Below are 22,893 nucleotides of genomic sequence, written 5' to 3' on the forward strand. Positions count from 1 at the left end.
CAGTTAGGTCACAAGGTCTACAGGAAACCAACTCACACTGATCGGTACTTACACAAAAACTCCAATCACCACCCCCGACAGAAAAGAGGCATAATGAAAACATTAGTGGATCGCGCAAGACGGATATGTGAGCCGCACTTTCTCAATGAGGAAATTAATCATCTAAACCACGCACTTCAGGCAAATGGCTACTCCAGAAATGAAATCCGAAGAGCAATCAAACCCAGGATGAATCAAACAACCAAGGAAAAACAGTCTCCTACAGGAAAAGTGTTTTTGCCATATATCAAAGGAATTACTGATCAGATGGGAAAGCTTATGAAAAAGCATAACCTTCAAGCAGTATTCAGACCCACCCGAAAAATACAACAGATGCTACAATCAGCAAAAGACAGTAGAGACCCCCTCACCTCTGCAGGAGTATACCGTATACCCTGCAGCTGTGGACAAGTTTACATCGGGACCACAAAGCGTAGCATCCAGACAAGAATAAAAGAACATGAAAGACACTGCAGACTTGGACAACCTGAAAAATCAGCAGTGGCTGAACATAGCCTAACTCAAACAGGGCACAGTATCTTATTCCAGGACACCAAAATACTGGACAACACTTCCAACTACTTTGTCAGACTGCACAGGGAAGCCATTGAAATTCACAAGCATAAGCAAAACTTCAACAGGAAAGAAGAAACCTTAAGAATGAACAGAGCATGGTTTCCAGTTCTGAAAAACACCAGGCTAACAAAACACTCTATACTCGACAATAGCCCTGCAGAGAAGATTAGCACATCAAGCACCAATCCATATGCAAAAGAACCTCCTCAGGATACAGTGAAGCCTCCCGCCATTAGCATTCCACACCCTGGGAAACTCTTACAGGATGACTCAGCTCAACCCCACCCCTCCTGAGTAGATAAAAATGACCTGCCAACATCTTTTCCACACTGTGACACTGAGAGATCTCTTTCTTTTGGTGCTACATCTCTGAAGATGCCAGCCACAGCTGCTGGCGAAACATCAGGAACTACAATGCCAAGACCACGGCAATACAGCCCGGAAAACCCACAACAACCATCTAGAACTTACATTAAACAACATGAATCACAGGTAATATATAGGAGTACATATTTAAAGCAACATATAATATATAAGGCAACATAATGGTGAAGTCTATCTGGGACCCCTTTCCTACAACACCACCCTCCTAGATGAGAAAAAAGCCTGGAGAGTCATTTCATTATCAATGAAATGTATGGAGAATTTCATTATCAATTAAATGTATGGAAAATTATCAATTAAATCATGACTGCTCTCCCCCCTCTTTTTTTCTTTTTGTATTTTTTCCCTTAGTGTAACCCAGGTGTTGTAATGAAGCACTGCATTTTCTACTTACACACTGCACTTCTTAAAGCTCTGCACTTTCTACTTACACATCCTGGTATAAGCAAAACTGTATTTATCGTGACAGAGAGATAAATAGAACTCGTAATGTTAGATATGGTCCTCCCCACCCCCCAAATTCCTTTCCCTTCCCAAACCAAAAGCTCAAAGACCCAAGATGAATGCTGGCCTATCAAGCCAGGCCTTACTGATGGTCCACTAAGAGTGCAGCTCTTAGCTAATGTCTGGGGTTGCTGGTGTCCTAGAAGCACCGTCTTCTTGCAGAATCTGGTAGTGCACCACAGTTCTGAGAGTCTCTCTACACAATACTTTTGACACATGTTCTTCATGTATTGGGAGACACAATGTTAGACGGGAAACGTAGTTTTAAATGACAGAGCCTGCAGCGATCACTCCAGAGGGGACATATTCTCTCACAGCTTTCCACTGCCTCTGATGTCTCTCCTTCTGGAGTCTTTGCCCTGCTGAGGTGCAGTTAATTCAAAGTTTTAAGCAGCTAAGCCGATGAGTAAAAGCTCCAGAAGAGGAGACAGTCCAGCATGCCAGAGGCAGCAGAGGGCTGTGAGAGAATCTGTCCCTTCCAGAGTGATCTCCACCGGCTCTGTCTTTCAAAACTACGCTTCCTGGCTAACGTTGCATCTCCTGACACTTGTCGCACCTGTGCTCCAGCATTTTGTATAGAGAGACTCTGAGTTCCAGATCACCAATGAAGAATAAAACTCAGGGCCATCTTCCTCACAAGAATATATTCCAACCATTAGGGGCTAGGAGGGCCTACACCAGAAGCAATAAGTTAATATAGAGATAGTGTGGGTGGCCGATGTTTTTTTAAGGGAGAGCATGCTCAAAAAGAAATAAACTCAGCAACAAGGTCCTCCTGAATAAGAGCAGGGCTCATTTTGAGGGGGACCACGCAGAACATAGAGCCAGATGGGTCTTTGAGCAAGTGCTTCTGCAACCAGGGGAAGTGCGTCCTGGCTTAAGAGCAATCGCCTCCAAGGCAGTGCTTCATCCTGCTAGGACTCAAGGTCACTACACCGTTTCAGTGCCTGGAGCCTTGCACTTCGTCTCCTGTCCTGTATAACGAGACGCTGCCGCACCCTACGCTGCTTATCAGGTTCAGGGGAGCTGGGTGGGGATGTTGGTCCCTGGTCTCAACTGCTGGTGCAGGTAAGGGAACAGCTTCTGTCTCTTGATTCTGCCCTGGATTCCTCAGCCTGCTCTGGCAAGGGCTCCTGCTGTTCCACTCCCTGTGGTTCCTCCACACGCCTGACTCCTGAGGAGCTTGGAATACTCTGTCCCCCGTCTCCCAATCAGAGCCCATGACACAGACCTCTTCTCAGCATGCATATTAAGGCCTTGCTTCACTCCACCCAACAGCCTACATTTCCAAAGCTCTACATTAGGATTATAATGCAGGTGTCATTTAATAAAGTGCCTATCAATATCAAATAGTAAACATTAGTAGGAGGCACATCATTTTCTATAGCTTAATTCGGATGTCATAGTGGCAATCCAGGAATATACTACAGGCTAATAATAATATTTGATTTTTTTATACAGCCCTTCAGGACAACTTAACATCCACTCAGAGCGGTTTACAAAGTATGTTATTATTATCCCCACAACAATCACCCTGTGAGGTGGGTGGGGGTGAGAGAGCTCTGGAGAGCTGTGGCTGACCCAAGGTCACCCAGCTGGCTTCAAGCAGAGGAGTGGGGAATCAAACCTGGCTCTCCAGATTACAGTCCTGCCGCTCTTAACCACTGGCTCCGTTTTCCTTCACTCTTGGAGCTTCTTGTCTCTTTTTACAAGCTGGTGAGGTTGGCCACAGTTCATATCCATACTTTTTCTGTGGTGGCACCTACACTGTAGAATGGCCCTCCTGGCTTTATTATGAGCAAGGCCTCCATGCGGTTGACTTCAGAAAGTTACGGAAGGCTGAGCATTTGTGGACATTTGGCTATTGTTTTTATATTTGTTTTAATATGGATTTTAAACGTTTATTGATTGTAATTTGTTGACTTTTGCTGTGGTAGACTCTGGAATTGAGGCATCTTGAGTCCTGTTTTAGGAGAAAGGCAAGATACAAATGCTATAAATAAATGTTTAAAAAATGTCTTTTTTAAAAGTATAGAGTAGGGGATGCATCAAAATGGCTGAAATTCCGTGTAGCAGATTCACTGCTACAAAACATCTAATTCTGTATTGAGAGGTACATCTTTTGGGAAGGGAGGGGGGAGAATTTGAAAACAATTCCATCCGGGCCACTCATTCATTCATCTTGGAAAACTGAAAACGTTTTGCTATTTCTGTCAAAAGCGTTTCACTGGCTGAGCAATGTTCAGAGGTAAACTTAATCTGCTGCTTCTGGAAAACACTTTTCACTTATCCTGCAGAGGAATTTCAAAGGGAGATTAGAGATTGCTGAATTGCAATTGATAACAAAGCTCAAGACAATGCATCCACCTGGACTGAATCAAGACTTGGACTTCTTGTCTCATTACCAATGCTAATTTTTCCACACCACTACCCTTCTGCATATCCCACCCTATTCAATCATCCTTGCCTTTGTCATTCACCAGCTATTATCATTTGGTTTCTGCAATCACTCTACTCTCCAAGATTTAAGGACAGATAGACTCCCATTCTAGCTGTATCTGAAGAAGTGAGCTGTTGCTCATGAAAGCTCATACCCTACCACAAATCTTGTTAGTCTTCTAGATGCTACTGGACTCTTGCTCTTTTCTACTGCTACAGACAAACCCATCTTGAGCTTTTCCCTTGGGATAAGTTTTTGGACAAGTTCAGCAGGGAAGGCAACTATCTTTAAAATTAACTGGCTTGTTCTTTCCTGGGGAGGGAGGAGCCTAGGGTTGCCAGCCTCCAGGTAGTGGCTGGAGATCTCCCGGAATTACAACTGGTCTCCAAGCCACAGAGATCAATTCACCTGGAGAAAATGGCTACTTTGGGGCATGGACTTTATGGAATTATGCCATACCAAAGTCATTTCACTCCCCTAAACCCACTTTCTCCAGGTTTCTCCCCCCAGATCGCCAGGAATTTCCCAACTTGGAGCTGGCAACCCTAGAGGAGCCCATTATAAAGGACAATGAGTCCAGTAGCACCTTTACGACTAACCCACTTTATCGTAGCATAAGCTTTCTTTTTATAATTTTTTATTTTATTTTTTCAGAATAAAGAGGGGTACAGAAAAAAGGGGGGGGTAACGGGGTCAAAGCTGCATCTGACGAAGAAACTGTGGCTCTCGAAAGCTTATGCTACAATAAAGTAGGTTAGTCTGCCAGGTACTACTGGACTCTTTACTGTTGCGCTACTACAGACTAACACGGCTAATGCCTCTGCATTATAAAGGGGTGGGTGAGAAGAACTCCTCCCTCTTTTCCCAGCCTCCCCGGAAAGAGTCTCCACACAAGAGGAGGGGAAGAAACAAATCCCACCCCCCTCTGACGAGGCGGACCGTTTCTCCCCGGAACCAAGTTGGCGGCGGCTGCGTGAGCCGGAGGGGAGGGTGACGGCGACGCGGCGGTCCTGGCGGCGCACGAGCGCTGCGAGAGGGGCGGGCGGGAGGCGGCGCCGTCGGAGCCGGGGCAGGAAGCGAGTCGGGAGCGGCTGAGAGGACATGGCGGAGACCATTGTAAGTGGGGGCGAGGGGGGGGGAGTAGGAAAAGGGGGGGGTCCCGCCTTCGTTGTGAGGAGGGAAGCCGAGGGAAGGGGGGGGGTCTGAACTGCGCCCCTTTGCTTCGCGAGTTCGGTGCCCTTCTTGGTCTTCCCCTTCCCTCAGCCCTTCTACCTTCTTCGCCCTGTTCCTGACACACCTTTGCCCACAGGTACGAGGGAGGCACTGGCCTCCTTTGCCCACAGGTAAGAGGGAGGCGCCGGCCTCCTTTCCCGTCTCTCTACAGTATCGGGCAAGATTTTTAGGGTCAGTCCCGTGTTTGCCTCTGTAGGGGCGGAGTGGGATTTGACACGCCAGGTGTCTCGGACCCCGTTCTCCTTCCCCGGTTCAAGTATCGCTTCCCTCTGCTACTTTCCCCAGTCTGAGGAATGTTGCCTTTGCCCAAAAGGCAGAGGACATACCTACACCTCAGACTTGTTAAATAGTCATCCCCCCCCTGGGAACACTGGGAATTGTAGTTCGTGAGACGATTCTGCGTGTTGTCTGATAAGAGAGACCAGCACCCTCACCAGACTACAATTCCCAGAATTCAACGCCCGCTGCGTCGTCTTCCCTCCCCGTTCAGTTTAGTCATTGTTTTATCTCTAGGTTCAGTGTTGGTACTTTTTTTTGGTAACGCTTCAAGATGGTTGTTGGGACATTGGGCTATTTGCTCACAGGCCATCGTGTGTTAAATAAGTACAGCATGTGTAGAAAGATGCATTGAAGCCTTAACCCTGTTTGGTGAGGAGTGCCCTCAAGTTGGCGTTGACTTATGGCAATCCCTGTACAGAATTATATTGGTCCTTTCTGCAATTGAGTACAGAGGAGAGACTCATTGTCATTCATTGCATTATGAGATCAGTACCCCTTAAGGTGCCCTGACCCGGATGGCCCAGGTGAGCCTGATCTTGTCAGATCTCAGAAGCTAAGCAGGGTTGGCCTTGGTTAATAATTGGATGGGAGACCTCCAACAAAGACGAGGGCTGCAGAGACAGGCAATGGCAAACCACCTCTGTTAGTCTCTTGCCAAGAAAACCCCACTAGGGGTTGCCATAATTCAACTATGACTTTAGGGCACTCTCCACTGCCACCCCTCAGGGTACTGTGATCTAGCAACTGAGTTATTTTCCACTTCAAACCTTGGAGATACTGAAAGTTTATGTGCCAGTGTCCAGATAGGTTAGGCAGAAGAATGCCTGTGGGTATAACTCTAGAAGCTTCATGTACATTCTTGGCTCAGCTCCAGTTGCAGAAAGTAAAGACTAATGCTACTAAATGAACGAGAAAAGCTTAAGTGTCAGTCCTGTGCACTTTTGCTAGTGCAGAAATCCCTAGTTGAGCTCACTGGATCTTACTTTAATGAAAACATGCATAGAATTTTCCATGACAGAATAAATAAATGCTTGAGCAGAATCTTTCCATTAAGTGGCTCGTGTGAAGAAGTGTTCACACTTTTTTCCCCCACATCCAGATTACAGGAGCAGGAAATTCTTCCTTGCCCTTCATATATGTGAGAAAGTTGAGGTTAAAGGGTTCTATGGACCATGGAAGAAAACTGGTGTTTGTGGTTTGAGGCATTGGCAAAAGAACAGTTTCGAAACAATCTCTCATGGAAGTTTTTTTTAAAGACTATTTGAACATGCCTCTTGAGCCATAATTAACTTTTATCTGAAGGCTGAATTACATTAAGTGAGAATGTGTCCTTCACTAAAATCTTGTCGTTTTATAATGATTACTATTGTGTGTGTGGCTAAAAATAGTTTTATTTTTTCTATAAAATGGCCAAAATGGCTAGGTGTATAAATATACACACCTGTTAAAAAGAAAAAAAACAGGTAAACACTAACCTGAAATGCTGATAATTGGATTGTTAGGTCATTAATTCTCCAATTTCTGTTTTCTTTAGCAGAGTTAAGAATGTTGATAAATGCATAGGATTGGGCAACATATAGTCGTAATAATATTCATGTTAGCTAGCACTGGTTTGAATGCTATTGTTAACAAATAGTTGGTGGGGTCTTTGTGACAGTATTGACTAGCTGTATCTGGAGTGACTCATTGATAGCAATTCTGGTTGGCTATACCAATAAAAGGTATGGTGTTGTTTAGCATACACTTTTGACATACATTCAGAGCCTTCAATCTTTGAATCTAGGCTATGGTGTGACTTTAAAGTAATTCTAGCTAAACCTGTTTCTGGTTGAGTTGGATTGGCAGTTTCGAACAGGGTTAAACAAAAGTTAAGCACTACTGTTTTCCTTACTTTAAAGGTAAGCTATCCAATTGATACTCTTTCTGGCCATTACATGCCTCCTTTGACAACAATGACTACTTTAATTATTAAGCATTTTTTTCTGTAGAGATGGGTAAAAATGGTTTTCTGCATGGGAGTATAAATTTCCAGAACTACTGATGAAATTTTGGGGAGATGCTATTGTTTAGTTTCTCCTCTCAAAACTGTCAGAAAATGCCTGTTCTGAATACAGGGTGACGTCCCAATTTGTAAAGGTTGCACATATGTCCCCATTGCATAGGCAAAATTCCGGCTTTCATCTAATACCTAACTGGACAGCCCTCCAGGTTGATGATGTGTTTGTGTTTGTCTTTTAAAAGTCTCCTAGTTAATCTTGTTTATCACTATGGAGACAGTAGGAAATGTCAGAGATCCAATTTGAAGGTGATCCTCATAGACCTGCTATAAAGCATAATGAAATTCAAGGTATTGTACTTAGGCTTAGTAGTAGACTTGACTCTAGGATTATTCCGCTGCCATTCCAGGGTGGAATACAGCAGGGAGCTGGAAGGAGGTAGTGAGCATAAGAATTACTCAACAAAGTTGTCCTTCTTGGTCTGTTGCATTTGGTTAAGAAACATCAAAGACTGAGAAACTGTGTTGTCAAATTTGTGTTTCAAACCAGCCTGTACTGCAGACCTGGGGGATGTTGTGTGAATGTAGTAAATCAAATGGGATCATCCTTCAGTTCTTGATGGCACCCCCATTGTTGGATTTCTCAAAGGGCAAAAATGAAACAAGATACAATTCCATTCTTACCATCGACTCGTGAAAACTCCATAAACCCTGGCCCTTGCATAGTACTGAACTTGTCACCCACTAATTACGCAACTTCTCTAGGGCAAATCTCATGGGGACAGCTATTCACTCACGTTTTCAGTATCACATCTCGATATGCAAGGTGCTGTACTTTTTTTCATTTTAAACAAGCAAAACAAGTAACAACACTGACTTGTATGTGTTTAAAGTGGAATTATGTACTTTGCCACATACGATGACACAGAACTGTGTAAAATAACGTGTGTCATCAAGTCGCAGCTGACGTATGGTGGCTCCAGAAGGTTTTCAAGGCAAGAGACGTTCAGAGGTGGTTTGCCATTGCCTGCCTATGCGAAGCAACCATGGCCTTCCTTGGTGGTCTTTGGTCCAAATACTGACCATAATTGATCCTGCTTAGCTTCTGAGATGTGATGAGATCGGGCTACCGGACTTGTAGAATAATAGCACTTGCTAATAAAGAGATCACATTCCACTCTAGTGTATTAGTTAATGCAGAGCATCACAGCAAGGAGAGAAATAACTTTTAAGTTAGTCCTTTTAGATACATTGGCAGCCACGTGTTACTGTATGTCAAATCTGGTGTGTGTTTATATGCAATTTTAGCACTTTCTGTTGTACTTCTCTTCTTGTTATCCAGCTGGTGTATATGTTGCAGTAGTCGCTTTAAAGTGCTGGACAGTTTTACATGCGTGAGAAGCAAACTACTGATTCAAAGATGCAGAGGAGTTAGCCGTGTTAGTCTGTGGTAGCAAAATCAAAAAGAGTCCAGTAGCACCTTTAAGACTAACCAATTTTATTGTAGCATAAGCTTTCGAGAATCAAGTTCTCTTCGTCAGATGCCTGATACAGAGACTGTATCAGGCATCTGACAAAGAGAACTTGATTCTCGAAAGCTTATGCTACAATAAAATTGTTAGTCTTAAAGGTGCTACTGGACTCTTTTTGATTTTACTGATTCAAAATCAACCTCATATTTCTTGTCCTAGGCTGCTGTTTTCCAGAATAAATAGCTGCCTTCTTGCTCTGTATATCCTACAGAGCTAGAGTGTTGTGATTCACTTTACTAGAGGTAGATGGCTGTTGTCAGTTAAAATAAAGAGATGCTGGCAATTGATAATGCAGTCTGATAAAATGTTTAACAAAGGACACGAAATCTGAAGTCTGATTAATTTTCCTGATGAACCTGCATATAAATCCTGCTAATTTTGATTTCTGAATTGAAAGGCACTCTCATGCTATAATCTTCCTAGTATTGCCACTACTGTGCATCTTCCATTTGAAAACAAAAAAAGATCATGTGAAAATGGTGAGTTTACCTGACACTTAACTCCACCCCCACCCATCAATTATTCAGGTACTTACAGTAACTTCAGTAATAATAAAATTAATTTTGAGTCATATACCAGTCTTGTTTCAAAAGCCAGTCTTTTTTGTCTAGACTACTTTTTGTCTCAGAAGCCTCAACCTGATGGGCTCTGTTCTGTTGTCTATCCCTGTTTTTACTTCTTAACAGATAATCCGTGTCCAGTCACCAGAGGGAGTGAAACGTATCACAGCCACAAAACGGGAAACTGCTGCAACGTTTCTGAAAAAGGTATTCTGAAAAAGGCATGCTTGCTTCAGAGTTCTTCTAGGACAGTGGTCAAGGTTTCTCTCCTGCAGTTCACTCAGAACACAGGTGGTCCGTGCACTGCTCAGTAGGATTTGGTTGGATTTACACCAGCTTTCTGTGATGATAATTTAATATAATTAGAAGGGAATGGGGATTGCTGATTGGCTGTACAATTTGACATTGAGCAACAGCATGCTAATCTCTTCAAAATTAAACTGCAACTTCCTTTTGTCTTAAACCCACAATTGCCACCCTCATCCAAGCCTAACCTAACTCATCTTGACATGTCACAGGTGGTGTTTCCTATCAGGGAAAAACTTTCTATAAGAGAAGGCCTGACAAGCTGGTTCAGTACACCTGAAAACTACAAACTGCACAGGGAGCGTCGATCTCTCCATACTGATTGGTTCTAGCTGGGAGATGAGTAAGATTGGCATGGGAGCGTGGGTGGGGCGTAGTCCAAAAATATGTCTGTAGTGTGTACGGTTACTTTTCTTCCCTCACTTCTAAATTTGTAACCTTGTGAGAAACAATATAGCTGTCGTTACATTGCCAAGGGCCGCCTTCTCATATTTTCAAGGAACTGATTGCTGTTAAATTCAGTGGGCCTTGCTACCGGGCAGACATTATTTGGGGTTGGACTATGTTGTGATCTGCATTAGTCATATTTATTGACTCCCTTTCTACTTACATTGTACTAAAGTGATGTAAAACATAACATGTAAATCATAAGATACAAATAACAATAGCTACAGAAATTAATATTCAATATGAGCCTCATCTTGATGTAACAGAGACTGAAAAGAAAAGCAGTGATTCAGTCCCCCACAACAGATTTCATCAAACCATGGGGAAATCCTTCCAGTAGGGCAAGATCTTCACCTGGCAGCAACAACTGGTAAGGCAAGTGGGTAGGTGACTCTTGGGATCAGGATCTGGGTCCAATAGCACCTTAAAGACCAGCTAGAGCTCCAGCTAGATGAAGGGAGCTCTACCTTTCAAATGCTCATTCCCTGGAAATCTAGTTGGACTTTAAGGTACTATTGGACCCAAATCTTGCTCATCTACTACAGACCAACTTGGCTACCCACCTGAAACTTTCTTGGGGTCATATTCCATAAAAATCAAGAAACTTCATATGCAGCTACTTGGCAGCTGATGATCCCACTGTAACTTTTGCCTATTTTGGATATCACCATTGAAAACTAAGTCATATTTTCTTTCTATTGTATTTGTTTCTTAGTCGTTTTTAACTGATGCAACTTCTGCTTGCTCATGGTTAAACATCTGAGAGCAAGTTGTGGGATTTTATGGGCCTTCCTATCCCTGCCATTCTGGAATGCAGTCTGTCCCCCTGAACTAACAGTGAAATCCTAAGCAGAATTACTCCAGTCTAAGCCCATTGATTTCAAGCTTAATTAATAGTTCCTGCATAATTTGAAAATGTACCTGTACAAGATCTTGTTTGTTCATATATACTGTCCTATAGATGATATATTTCAGATCCCCTGTTGTCACTTTCCCATAATTAATAACTATATTTAGATAAAACATTCACAGCAGAAGTGGTATTGTATCTTGGTATGTGTCCCTGCAGCATACATTCAAGATGTTATCTTCTCTCATTCTTCTTTTTTAGGTTGCAAAAGAATTTGGCTTCAGGAATAATGGGTTTTCTGTGTACATCAATAGAAATAGGACCGGTGAGATCACAGCGTCTCCTAACAAGTCCCTCAACTTATTAAAAATCAAGTAAGTATTTGGTAAAAGACAAGAAGCTGCTGTTCACCTACAGTCGGTTCTGCTGCTGTTTTGGCAAGCCTGTCTCACATTTCTGATCCGTGTCCATCTGATAACGGGACAGAAATGTGTGCTGTAATATTCCTTACGTGGTGTCAGCTTTCCCCTTTATGCCTAAGGCTGCAGGTGAGACTTACACTGTCAGAAATGCCAGCTATTGTTCAGTAGTCTTGTGTTGCGCTATAGGAAATACATTTTCAGTCCTTATTGGCCACAGAAAATTCCTTCCCTTTTCCATCCACTGTGTGAGAGTGCAAAACTTCTAATTTAACTTGCCATTTCATAGCTAATAGAAATGCCAATTCCTTCAAAATAGCTTGAAATGTTTTTGTTTAGTGTGTGCACTGGTTATAAGAGGCAAGTAGTCCTAGAATGAAGTTCTGTGTAAGCAACTGTAGCAAGAGCAGCTTTCACTGGTAATACTAATTTGCTGATCATTCCCTAGTGCTGTCAAAATCACTTTCAAAAAGTGTATGACTGCTAATATAGGAAAGTTTCCAACTGGCCTTTTAATTTCCTTATAATGTTCAGCTCATTTTTTTCTGTATAGCATTTTGCCCTCTTTTTGAAAAAGACCATACTGAGGACAGCATTTCAGTGACATCACCATACTGGTTTATCCTGGGAATGGATTTGCCGGAGAGAGAAACTTCTTTAAAAAGCACTAGTGTTGATTGCTTCAAGGTAGAAAGAATTGCAAAGAACCAGATATTAAGTCTGCATTGCTAACATAACATACAATGATAATGCTGCACCATTTTACAGAGGGGTGACGGGGGTTCATTAAAACACTTGGAGGTTGTGATATCTCAGAATGAAAACGGCATTCGTTCTGTAAGAGTTCTTCTGTCACATTTTTGTCTCCTCTTGTAGACATGGGGATATGCTGTTCCTCTTTCCTTCAAGCCCAGCTGGTTCTTCCTCTGAGAACATGGATATCTCCGTATCCCAAGGAACACGCCACATAGGTGTTCCTCAAGTGGTAGAAGATGACATTGACCAGTACCTAATAAAACAGGATGGGAAGATTTACCGGAACAGGGACCAGCAACTGTAAATACCATTGTGTTTTGCTCTCTGGACTTTATGGAACAGGAGCTTTCAAAGTTTCATGTTTTTTATTTACACGGGCAGGTTTGCAGCTTGTGCCTACTCGCATACTCTGTGGTTACCCAAATGTACCGGATGACGTGATTCCCTGGGCAGTACTCTTTTCCTTGTCCAAGGGGGGAATTAATCATATGACCAGTATTGGGGGGGGGGGGCTGGATGCATGGCATGAATTAGAGTTCCTGTGTGGGGGACATCCAAAATTGTAACTTATGCCACAGAAACTATGTTAACTAGTGATCCTGTAAAACACAGTGCAATCCTAAGCAGAGTTACTCCAGCTGAGGACATTGATTTCAGTGGATGTGGTCAGGAGTAACTGTGCATGGGGTTGCGCGGTCAGTAACTGGAACTGCTGTCCTGAAATTCTCACAAGAAAGCAGTCTCAGATGGGGTTTGCAATTCTAGGCATATTAAAAAGTATTTTTTTTCAGCCAAGGGGACCTCCTTCTGAAGAGAATTGTCTGATTAGCCTTGGCAATTGTGAGCCTTATTTTTGTCCCCAGATTATTTATGGCTTTGTAGATGGACATGATATCTTGAAATGTTTTATCCACTATAATGTTTATTGTGAAATATGCTTGTTCCTTATGACTTTAGTTACCCATGTGGTCTCTTGACGCAACTCCTTGCCATATGTCTTTATGCTCATGTCCTCTAGAGCAGTGGTCTTCAACTCATAGGTCAGGACCCTCCGGTAGGTTACAGAGCTCCACCTATTAGGTCGTGACCCTGTATAAAGCCACCATTTCCTCCTGATTTTGGGAAGGACCTGCTACTGGGCGGGGAGGGGGGAGCAGTGAGGGCACCATAGCTACTGCCTTTCTTAGCATGAAAACTTAGAGGAATAGCAGGATGGCAAGTGAAGTCACTTAGTGGCAGAGAGGATTCTTCCTTTGTTTTTAACCCTTGGCTTATTCCTCAGTATGGTATACTCCTTGATGATTGTCTTGTCCTTCATGTCCCCAGCTCTCTTGGTCCTGATACCAGCAAGGTCATAACTCTGGCTGCCCATATTCCCATCACATAATTGCAATGTTACATGCTTGCAGCTGAGTGGGTTGCATGCTGGTGCTTATGCGGTAATAGTAGGTCCTGGGTCTGGAAAAGTTAAAGACTGCTGCTCTACGTGTAACAGGCATAAATAAAGATGGCAAGTTCTGAGTTTTCAACTTCTTTTTAATCAGTCCTACAGCTAGATGTAAGGGATGGCAGGTAACAGAGTGCAGGCTTGATTTTCCCCTTGTACAGTGACATTTCCCCACATATCCAATGTCCCTCCAAACTGCTAATCCCTGTGTTTTTAATTATCTTCTATATTATTCCTGGGAGGTCCTAAAATTTTGATGTGTTATATTAATTGATGGATTTTATTCCCAATGCAAGGCTTTAAAGTAATATTGACAGTTCTCCTATAATTCAAATAAAACTTCTATTGCCAGGCGGCCTTATCCAAAAGGTATTTGTATTTTGGGGTATAGTAGGTTGGCTGGGCTTGCTGGTAGTCTTGAGGTGGTGGTGGAGGTAGAAAATGCTGTCAAGTCACAATCAATTTAGAACAACCCTGCTGGGTCTACAAGGCGAGAGACATTCAGGGGTGGTTTGCCATTGTCTGCCTCTGCGTAACCACCTTGTACTTTCTTGGTGATCTCCCATCTGAGTACTAACCAGGGCTGCCCCTGCTTAGCTTCTGAGTTCTGATGCGGTCAGGCTGGCCCGGGCCATCCAAATTTGATGCGGTCTGAAGTAGAAGAGAAACAAACACAATCACACAGAGAGAGTTCTGTGTGTGTTTATTCCCAAGAATAGTGGAAGGGTTGTGTCAAAGACAGTATGGAAGTGAAATCTTGTAAATTAAGCACTGGTGATTATGGATTCTAGGCCTGGTTTTTTGTGTTGCTATTCTTTGTGCCTCTCCTTGTCCTTTCGTGAGCTAGAATGGCAAGGACATCACAAGGTTTAGTGTTTGTCAGTTACGTTGTGACTCCAGCTCTGGATTGCTCTTGTTAAGCATGCATTTCCTTCCTGAAAGGTTTAAAGAAATTTCAAAGGGACAAATCTCTACGGTATAATGAAGAAGTCCTAGGGTTTGTCATGTGTCTGTTGAAGGGGCATTGTAACCGCCTGGTGTTCATTTTAACAGTCAGTTTTGAGAGTACTGCTACTGGAAGTGTTCCCCAAAGAGTCTGATTTAAGCTTTTAAAAATACACTGTTCATCTTAAAATTTAATCGCTCTGTCTTGCTCCTTTATATGGCTTTTCCATGCATGTGAAAAATCGCCTTGGTAAAGAGGAAGATCAGAAAATGGGAGCCTTTAGATACCGAAGTATTATCTAGACTTTTCAAAAAAGAAATTCAGTAATTAAAAATTGCCCTTTTGAAGTTGTCAAAAACAAAACTCATTGCTGCTTTGTTAGGAACAGTAACTTTTGGTGCCTGTAACCCAGCTGACTTCTTTGTTACTGCTGGGGAGAATGGCATGCTAATATTTTTGAAAGAAGAAAGGAACCAATAATGGATTTTTTTTAAAAAAACACAGAGGGATAGTTACGTTGCAGGGTAGAAATGAGGCTTTATAAATCTTTGCCCAGTTACTGTAACATGTGAAGTGAACCTAGGAGGGGTTATTGCAAGCAGATGTTGGTTATTACAGCTTCATCATATTAGATAACATGTTCTTTATTATTTTTAAGCAACTGCTAGGGGAACGATGTGGCGTTGGTTTGTTCTTTTAAAAGGAGCCAACCTATGTATGCATTGCAAAGAACCATTGTATCTTAATTCAGCACCATATATAATTAAGGTTTCAAATATCTGTGGGCAAGTTTAAAGCTAGGTGAGAAGTGTCGGCTTCATTGACAGATGCACTAGTGTCTGATCTGCGTGTTTTAAAAATCTGATTGGTGGTACTTTGCTAACAGGTTTTTTTTCTTGTTACTTCTGTTTGTGCCAAATTCCTGAGCAGTGTAAAATTGTATAAATTTTACCAAGTACTAATTATTGTTTCTCTTGACACAGATGTCGGCATGGCCCGTTGGGTAAATGCGTGCATTGTGTACCATTAGAGGTAAAGAATTAAACGAAAGGCTGTTTTGTTAGCAGTTATGAAGATGCTACTGAAACAGTGGATAAAGAGGCTAAATTAGATATATTTTAGATATCTGTCTGCAGCATCAGGCTTCTAGACTCTTCCTGCAGTAATGGATTTAACAGGATATACGTCTAAAAGCAGAGCTGTGTATATGCATCTTGTACCACCCACTTTCATTGTGGCTCTCCCTCCCCTTTAGAGCTGCACCTGAGAGCCATTGTTGTGTATTTTTATATTTTGAACTTCTTTAAAAAAATGGTTTTGTGCAGTAAGGATCCTCTGAAAGGCTTTTCAGTTGTGTGTGATTCCTATTTTTTTAACCTGTGCCAGAGTTTTCCCATTATATTTGATCACCTAGCCTTCAGCTCTGCCATCTTTTTTTTTTTTAAGGCTATTATAATACCCACGAGGCAGGTTGGGTTTCTGAAGCCGTTTTGAGCACGGCTTACAAACTCCATACTGCGCAAAAAAGAAGAAAAGCGTCTCTGTTACTGTGAAAGTAGTAACTGCTGTGGGAAAGAGCACAAAGCTCCCTAATTGTTTCCACATTGAATGCCAACGGAGAGTTCATACGAAAACATCCATTTGTTCAGTGATCAATGTATTATCAAGCAGGTGTCTGACCTGGTTTTCCTTTGTGTATGTGGGTCTTTTGGCAGCCTTTTGATGAAGATTATTTAAACCATCTGGAACCTCCTGTGAAGCATATGTCATTCCATGCTTACATCAGGAAACTGACCGGAGGCGCAGACAAGTAAGAAACTTACTCCATTTCTTCGGGAGAATCTCATTACAGATGGCAACAAAATGTGGAAAAACTGGAGGGATATTTATAGGGCAAAACTCAAATTTTGCTTCAAATAGTGGCAAGCTCATAACTTACAAACCCATTTTGCAGATGGGTGGGGAGAGTGAGAAACTTCATGGTTTATCTCCTTCACTTAATCGGCAGGTCTTAATCCCCCCTTTTCTCCCCAAGCTAGGGTCTCAGGCTGATGCATAGCAGCATTAGTGATGAGGGGAGCATTTATATAAGTCAAGGATTTGTCATCTCATCAATATTGCAAAACTGAAAGCCTCTCCTTTAACTCACTAGCTTGGAAGCATAATCCTTCCCTTTCATTGCATGAGTAGGAGTGCAGAGAACACTCTTTCATACATGAAGGTACCTTTTATTAGCACTTTCCTATTGCAAGGCCTTTGACGTGGGGGGAAAAGATGGATGAAAGTTAGTCACCTGCCAAATAACCATGTTGTTGATCTTTTCCCTCATCAACATCAGCTACCGTTTCTGTGCTGAGACTGATAGAATTGTTATTGCATGTCTGCTGTTTTTGTAAACACCAGCATTCATAGAGGATATAAGCAGGTTCCTACCCAAAATCCATTTACGGTTTTGCTCCTAACTTTATACTCTGATCTGATGTCTGTCCTGCACTGCAGTAGAAGAATCTTTTTTTTCCTTTTTTTTAAAGAAAGCATGTAGTATTTGGCATAATCTTTTCCCCCTTTATTTTAGAGGGAAGTTTGTTGCCCTTGAAAACATTAGCTGCAAGATTAAATCTGGGTGTGAGGGTCATCCCCCGTGGCCAGAAGGCATTTGTACCAAGTGCCAGCCCAGCGCCATAACACTCAACAGACAGGTGAGATCAATATCAGCCACTCATTCCTTCACTGTCTTTTTGAAAGCAAGTGGCTAGTTGGGATTCGGTAGGGTTATCTCTTGGGCAGAGACTTGGTAAATGACTGTTAAAGTTTCATACATAGAGAACGTGAAGTACACTCATTCAACAGTTCCATTGTGTATAAGAGGACACCTGCTTGGGACCTGAGCGCACCTGCGCAAATTGGTGTAATATGCTCAGAAATTTGGGGAGGATTGAAATTGGGATGAAGGACAAATTAGCAGTTAGCGAAGGGCTCCTGCTTCCTCCCCCCCCCCCTTCCAGCTGTTTTCCAGCGAGTGGCTGGTGTCTGTGGTTTTGCTGCTCCGCGTGGAGTGATCTGTGCATGTGGAGAAGTAAAAACACGGAAATATTCCCCCCCCCCCACATTGCTATTTTGACACAGGTTAATGGCTTGGGGGGGGGAGGCAGGAGCCCTTCCTCACCCCAAGGTGGCATTCCGAGGCCATTTGGACTCTCCTTTATTTTTTAAAAGCCGTTCCCCACAGCTGCTGTGTGGCTGCGGGGTACCTGAGTTGGGACTGGGGAACCTAGACCCAACTCTTTCAAAATCTGCACGTTTAGTTAGACCATGCTTAGCAGTACTCTGCAACCATCATGCCTGTGTAGTTATAAATAAATTCTGCTCCTGATTGGAAAAGTGCCTGTTTCATCTGGAATATAGGATCCCTTTTTTTTCTTCACAGTCATCCTCACGGGCTGACAGTTCTGTCATACTACTGTCTATAACCAAGCCTATCTATAATACCACTTAAACTGAGGAGATCTAAATGAAAGCCTTTGGCGGCAGTGAAAGCTTTTGGGGAAGACTGAGGAAGTCAGGGAGGCGCCAATATATAGGACACATACACAGGCCAAAATGCCACAGGTGGTGTTAGTAGTGGGATTAAACCCAAAGGGAAGGTGTTCTCAAGGTTAAAAAAAGCCTCGGTAAAATAGAGAACTCCTTAGGTTCTGTGGGGAGTGGGTGGAGAAAAGGAGAGTTGGTTGTGACAAGGGCCCTCCTGAGGTAAAAGTTTAAGGTAACATAAGGAGGAGCTGTCACACACATCCAAGGCAGGAACAACAAAAACACTGCAGGGAGCAAACCAGTTCCCATTCTTTTCTCTTCTGAATCTGATCAGTCGTGTATTCACACACACCTGCAGAGGGAGAAAAGGCATACATGCCTGCAGGATAGAATGACTCATAGAAGGCAACTAGCTAAAACCCATATATAATTGTGTTTAAATTTCATTGACTTTCATCTTGGCTTGATACACTGTTGCATTTTTTTCACGTGGCAGAAATACAGACATGTGGATAACATCATGTTTGAGAACCATACAATTGCAGATCGTTTTTTAGACTTCTGGAGAAAAACGGGAAACCAGCATTTTGGATACTTGTACGGGCGGTACACCGAACACAAAGACATCCCTCTAGGTATTCGAGCCGAGGTTGCTGCCATCTACGAACCACCCCAGGTAATGGTTTCTCTCGTCTAGGAAGCTTTCTCGTTTAAGAATTTCACTGGAGAAGCTTAATGTTAATTTGCAGTTGCTGATCTTGAAGCGGAAACTGGCATTACCGTAATTTTATATTGAATTGCTCCTGTGGCAGTGAAGCTGTACGTGTGCACCTGTCAGTACGGCCATAGAGAGGCAGGTTGGGAACTTCATTATAGCATGATCCTATGCAGGTACATTCTACTGAATTTAGGGAGCTTTACTCTCTTTGTGTAACTCTGTATTGGATCACGACATTTACCTATTTCATGCTCCAGGAATGAGGAGAAAAACTTTCAGCAGCCCCCTCCCTTCTTCCCACTGATATTATTTTATCTGGTTATCAGTGTTTGTGGGTGGCTGGTTGTTTGCCCTGGCAGCAACCTCTCTCAGGTGATCTAGTAACAGTGCAAAATGACTTTGCAAAATTGACTGGCTGAGCTGCAGTGACTGAGGACTAGAAGGGTCGAAGATGGTGGAGAGCTCAGTAACGGCTTCTCCTTTTCCCTGCTGGACAGAGTGCAAAGCAGTGGAAGCTCAGGCCATCCTTAAGCTGAGATGCTGTGCACAGTTAATTCGTGGGACTCACTTCCAAGTAAATATGATAGTAAGGAGGAGGCACTTGAGAATTTTACCAGCCAAAAACTTAGATTCAGGTCTCTAGTCAGTTGTGATTTTAATGCAGCTGTTGACAGGAGCACTGGGAGTGTATGACTCAAACAGTAAAAGTCTTTTGGTCATGCACTGTCAGACTTTTATTTGAACAACCTCCCTTCTGCCATGTGCTTTTGAACTTGATACTTTGCCACTGATTGCTAAGATAAAGCATGACCGCCTCATATAAGCTTTAGGGATTGCAAAAAATGATGACCCAGGAGATATGAATGATCTGTCTTCCTCATTTTGTGCATGCTGTCTAGCTTGCAATGCAAGCGGTTGAGCGCCTCACCATGAGGGAAAGAGCACAAGTTTCTACATTGCAAAGTTATCCAGGAACTAAGGAAAGCAGAAGCAAATGTCCCTTGTGTATCCTCTGTTGTCGCTTGTATGGAATGTCTGAAACTTCTGTCAATGCCCTTAAAGCAGGAATTTTTATATAGTCCCCACAGTAGATACTATTGCCTGAAGCTTTACCCTGCTGAATCCTGGGAGTGAATCAGACATGGAGAATTCATTTTGCTGCTTAGGCTTTTAAAAAAAAAAAAATCCAGCGCTAGCCGCTCTTGGAATATTGGGATTAATAGATGACTGTATTTTGTGTTCAGTTGTCATACCATGCAAAGGAATGATTCTATGTTAAAGTGCCTTTTTCACCTGACCAAACTCAGCTCCCGGTGATACTGGAAATATCCTGGGAATTTGACGGGTAGGAGGAAGGGAGGCAGGCTGGGGAATAAATAGTTTTTAACTTGCCCTCTCCTCCAGCTGCCTGGGAACACTTGGCCCCTTTGGCCTCCCAAGTTTCCTTCGAGCCCAGTCTTCCTACCTCTCAACAGCTTCAGTGCTCAGTGTGCCCCCGCCCCTGAAATGGGGATGTAGTAGGCTTAAAGGGAGAGTGCCAGAAAGCGTTCTTACTCTAGGCCCAAGCAAACCCCTGGCTTTGGTTAGCAGGTTAGCATGTTCAGCTCTCTTGTGTCCTGGAACTAGTTACCTGAGAGATTCTAGTAGGAAGCGGGAGAGCAAATGATTTCATGACAGCTACTAAAGCTCCCTGTTCCAGAATACTTCGGGGAATGATCCCTGGTGGCATGAGGGAAGCATGCATTGCAACCTTTGCAGTTTTGGAAATGGTGATGGGTGTCATTTTAACTATTCTGCAAAAGTGGGGGTGGTTGGGACCCTCTCCTGCCATGCCCAACTTCCCACTGTGTACCTAGATAATATACTCATAGTACAGCAGTTAAAGAGTTTAAGAGTACCATCAGCCAAAAATGTGTTGGGAGCTGAAGCAAGTGTCTTGGCCTGAGTCTCCCCACTTTCACTACTGAAGGGAGAAAACTGGCCTAGCCTACCGTACAGTCTAGTTGTAAAAAAACCCTGACACAATATATGTGAAGTGACCCAAACTGTTGAAAATGCACTCTGTAAATGCTAAGAGATTATTAAGCAAAGCAAGCAACTAACATGCTATGCCAGAGCAAGCCCAGGTTTGCGGCCAAGAATATGCCGAGCTGTCCCCCACACTCTCTGACGAGCGGGACTGTGTGATGCATGTGCCTTTAAAACCTGTGTCACATTTTCAGATGTATACGGCACCTAGAGTACGCAATGCAGAAAGAAGCCTTTATCTAATTCTTATAAATGAGAATGGACTGGAATTCTTTACAGAATGCAAGAGCATTTTAAGTCGCTAGGTGGCACCAGTCACTGAGTCCCCTTGTCTGCAAGATAAAACTGAAGTTTTCGTTCATAGTTGAAGTGAACGTTCAGAAAAATTACAATGCTGAATTTCTCAACAATTAGAACAATGGGAAGACCTTAAATGCAGGTCAAGGAAGGCTGTCTAGTGAGATGTCCTTGTAGTTCAAACTCATTAATTCCCTCTTTTATCTTGGACTAATTAATTCCTTCTAATGAGTACTGCATCTAGCCCAGGGCTCAGCAAGTCCCAGGTACAGGTCATTATGGTGGTTTAAAAAAAAATGTGGTGGTTAAAATATTCATTTTGGTGCCTGGAATTTATGACAAAGGGGGAACCCTTTACCTCTTTACTTGGCTGCCACTGTTGCTGATAGCTCTTCTTTATTCTATCTCCTTGGTTGTACTTGGAGAGATTCAATTAGCTGCTGCTCCTGTAACAATGAGAGTGGACTGGAGTTTTCTGAAGCTAGCAGAGAGCCAGTTTGGTGTAGTGGTTAAGAGCATGGGTCTCTAATCTGGAGAACCGGGTTTGATTCCTCACTCCTCCACTTGAAGCCAGCTGGGTGATCTTGGGTCAGACACAGCTTCTCAGAGCTCTCTCGGTCTCACCCACCTCACAGGGTGTTTTGTTGTGGGGATAATAATAACATACTTTGTAAACTGTTCTGCATGGGTGTTAAGTTGTCCTGAAGGGCGGAATATAAATTGAATGTGTTGTTGTTGTTTTATTATTATGTAATTACTGCTGAGGAAAGGAGTGGACAAGAGCTGTTGAGAGCAGCAGCAGCCAAGTTAAGAGACAAATCACCAATAGCTTGGATCCTGCAGAACATTTCTGTTGATGGAAGGAGTTTCTATCTGTGGGGTGGGCTTCCTCGCGTCTTCCTAGGGAATAGGGGACCCTCAGAGGATCCTCAGAGAAAACATGGGGGGAGCTGGAGATCCACAGTAGAAAGGAGGAATCAGCAAAAAATTGACCTTTCTTTCCATTTGCAGATACCTTCCACGGGATCCAAACTTTTGTCTCTTAGTCCAGCCATAGTCAAAGGGGGATTCAGCTAAATTTAGGAAAGGTCCATGTTGTCCTGATGGGAGGCGGTATTTCCAGGGAAGATATTCATCGCATGAAAAAGCATAATGTAACATTCGCATTGCATTAGTGCTCCATAAATAATGGAAGGTGAAGCTTAAGAATGGCTTCATTGAGACCCTAATGGCCCCTTGGACGTGTTTCTAAGTTAACCCTCAGGTTCTACTGGATATTTTATTTCTACCGTTCTTCAAAAATGGATGTTTTTGTATCTGGGTTAGAAGTTAACTTTTTGTTACGTTGATGACAACTAGAGATCATCTTGTATTTATTTATATACTTCAACACTTTTGTCATAGTGTTTCTAAAACGATGAGAAAAGGAGTTAGGATTAGATTTTGTGGCAGCAATAAAAAGAAAAAATGGTCATTAATGTACAAAACTTCCGAGGCTGAAAAATGAATCTGGCTCTTAAATCATTTGGCTGGTTCCAGCACCAAAAAAGTCTTGTCAAGGCCTGATCTCTTCAAACTGAATAGTATTTAGTTAAATCATCTGCT

At 42.8% G+C, this 22,893-nt stretch overlaps 1 protein-coding gene across 2 annotated transcripts in view; it reads left to right on the forward strand.

Annotated features, from left to right (window-relative positions):
- The first annotated feature begins 4,959 nt into the window (after positions 1-4,959).
- The window catches only part of NPLOC4 (NPL4 homolog, ubiquitin recognition factor), a 61,103-nt gene continuing 43,169 nt past the window's right edge, over positions 4,960-22,893 (forward strand). The window contains exons 1-8 of one of the 2 annotated variants that reach the window (XM_054978223.1): positions 4,960-5,059; positions 9,670-9,750; positions 11,408-11,520; positions 12,442-12,621; positions 15,698-15,746; positions 16,430-16,524; positions 17,290-17,413; positions 18,742-18,921. In XM_054978223.1, coding sequence (XP_054834198.1) covers positions 5,045-5,059; positions 9,670-9,750; positions 11,408-11,520; positions 12,442-12,621; positions 15,698-15,746; positions 16,430-16,524; positions 17,290-17,413; positions 18,742-18,921 — 837 coding nt within the window. In that variant the 5' untranslated portion in view covers positions 4,960-5,044. Of the gene's footprint in view, positions 5,060-9,669; positions 9,751-10,645; positions 10,667-11,407; positions 11,521-12,441; positions 12,622-15,697; positions 15,747-16,429; positions 16,525-17,289; positions 17,414-18,741; positions 18,922-22,893 lie in introns of those variants that run through there. The other variant, XM_054978224.1, reaches the window with a different exon arrangement.

Source organism: Eublepharis macularius, chromosome 4 (assembly GCF_028583425.1).
Source record: "Eublepharis macularius isolate TG4126 chromosome 4, MPM_Emac_v1.0, whole genome shotgun sequence".
Taxonomy (NCBI): Eukaryota; Metazoa; Chordata; class Lepidosauria; order Squamata; family Eublepharidae; genus Eublepharis; species Eublepharis macularius.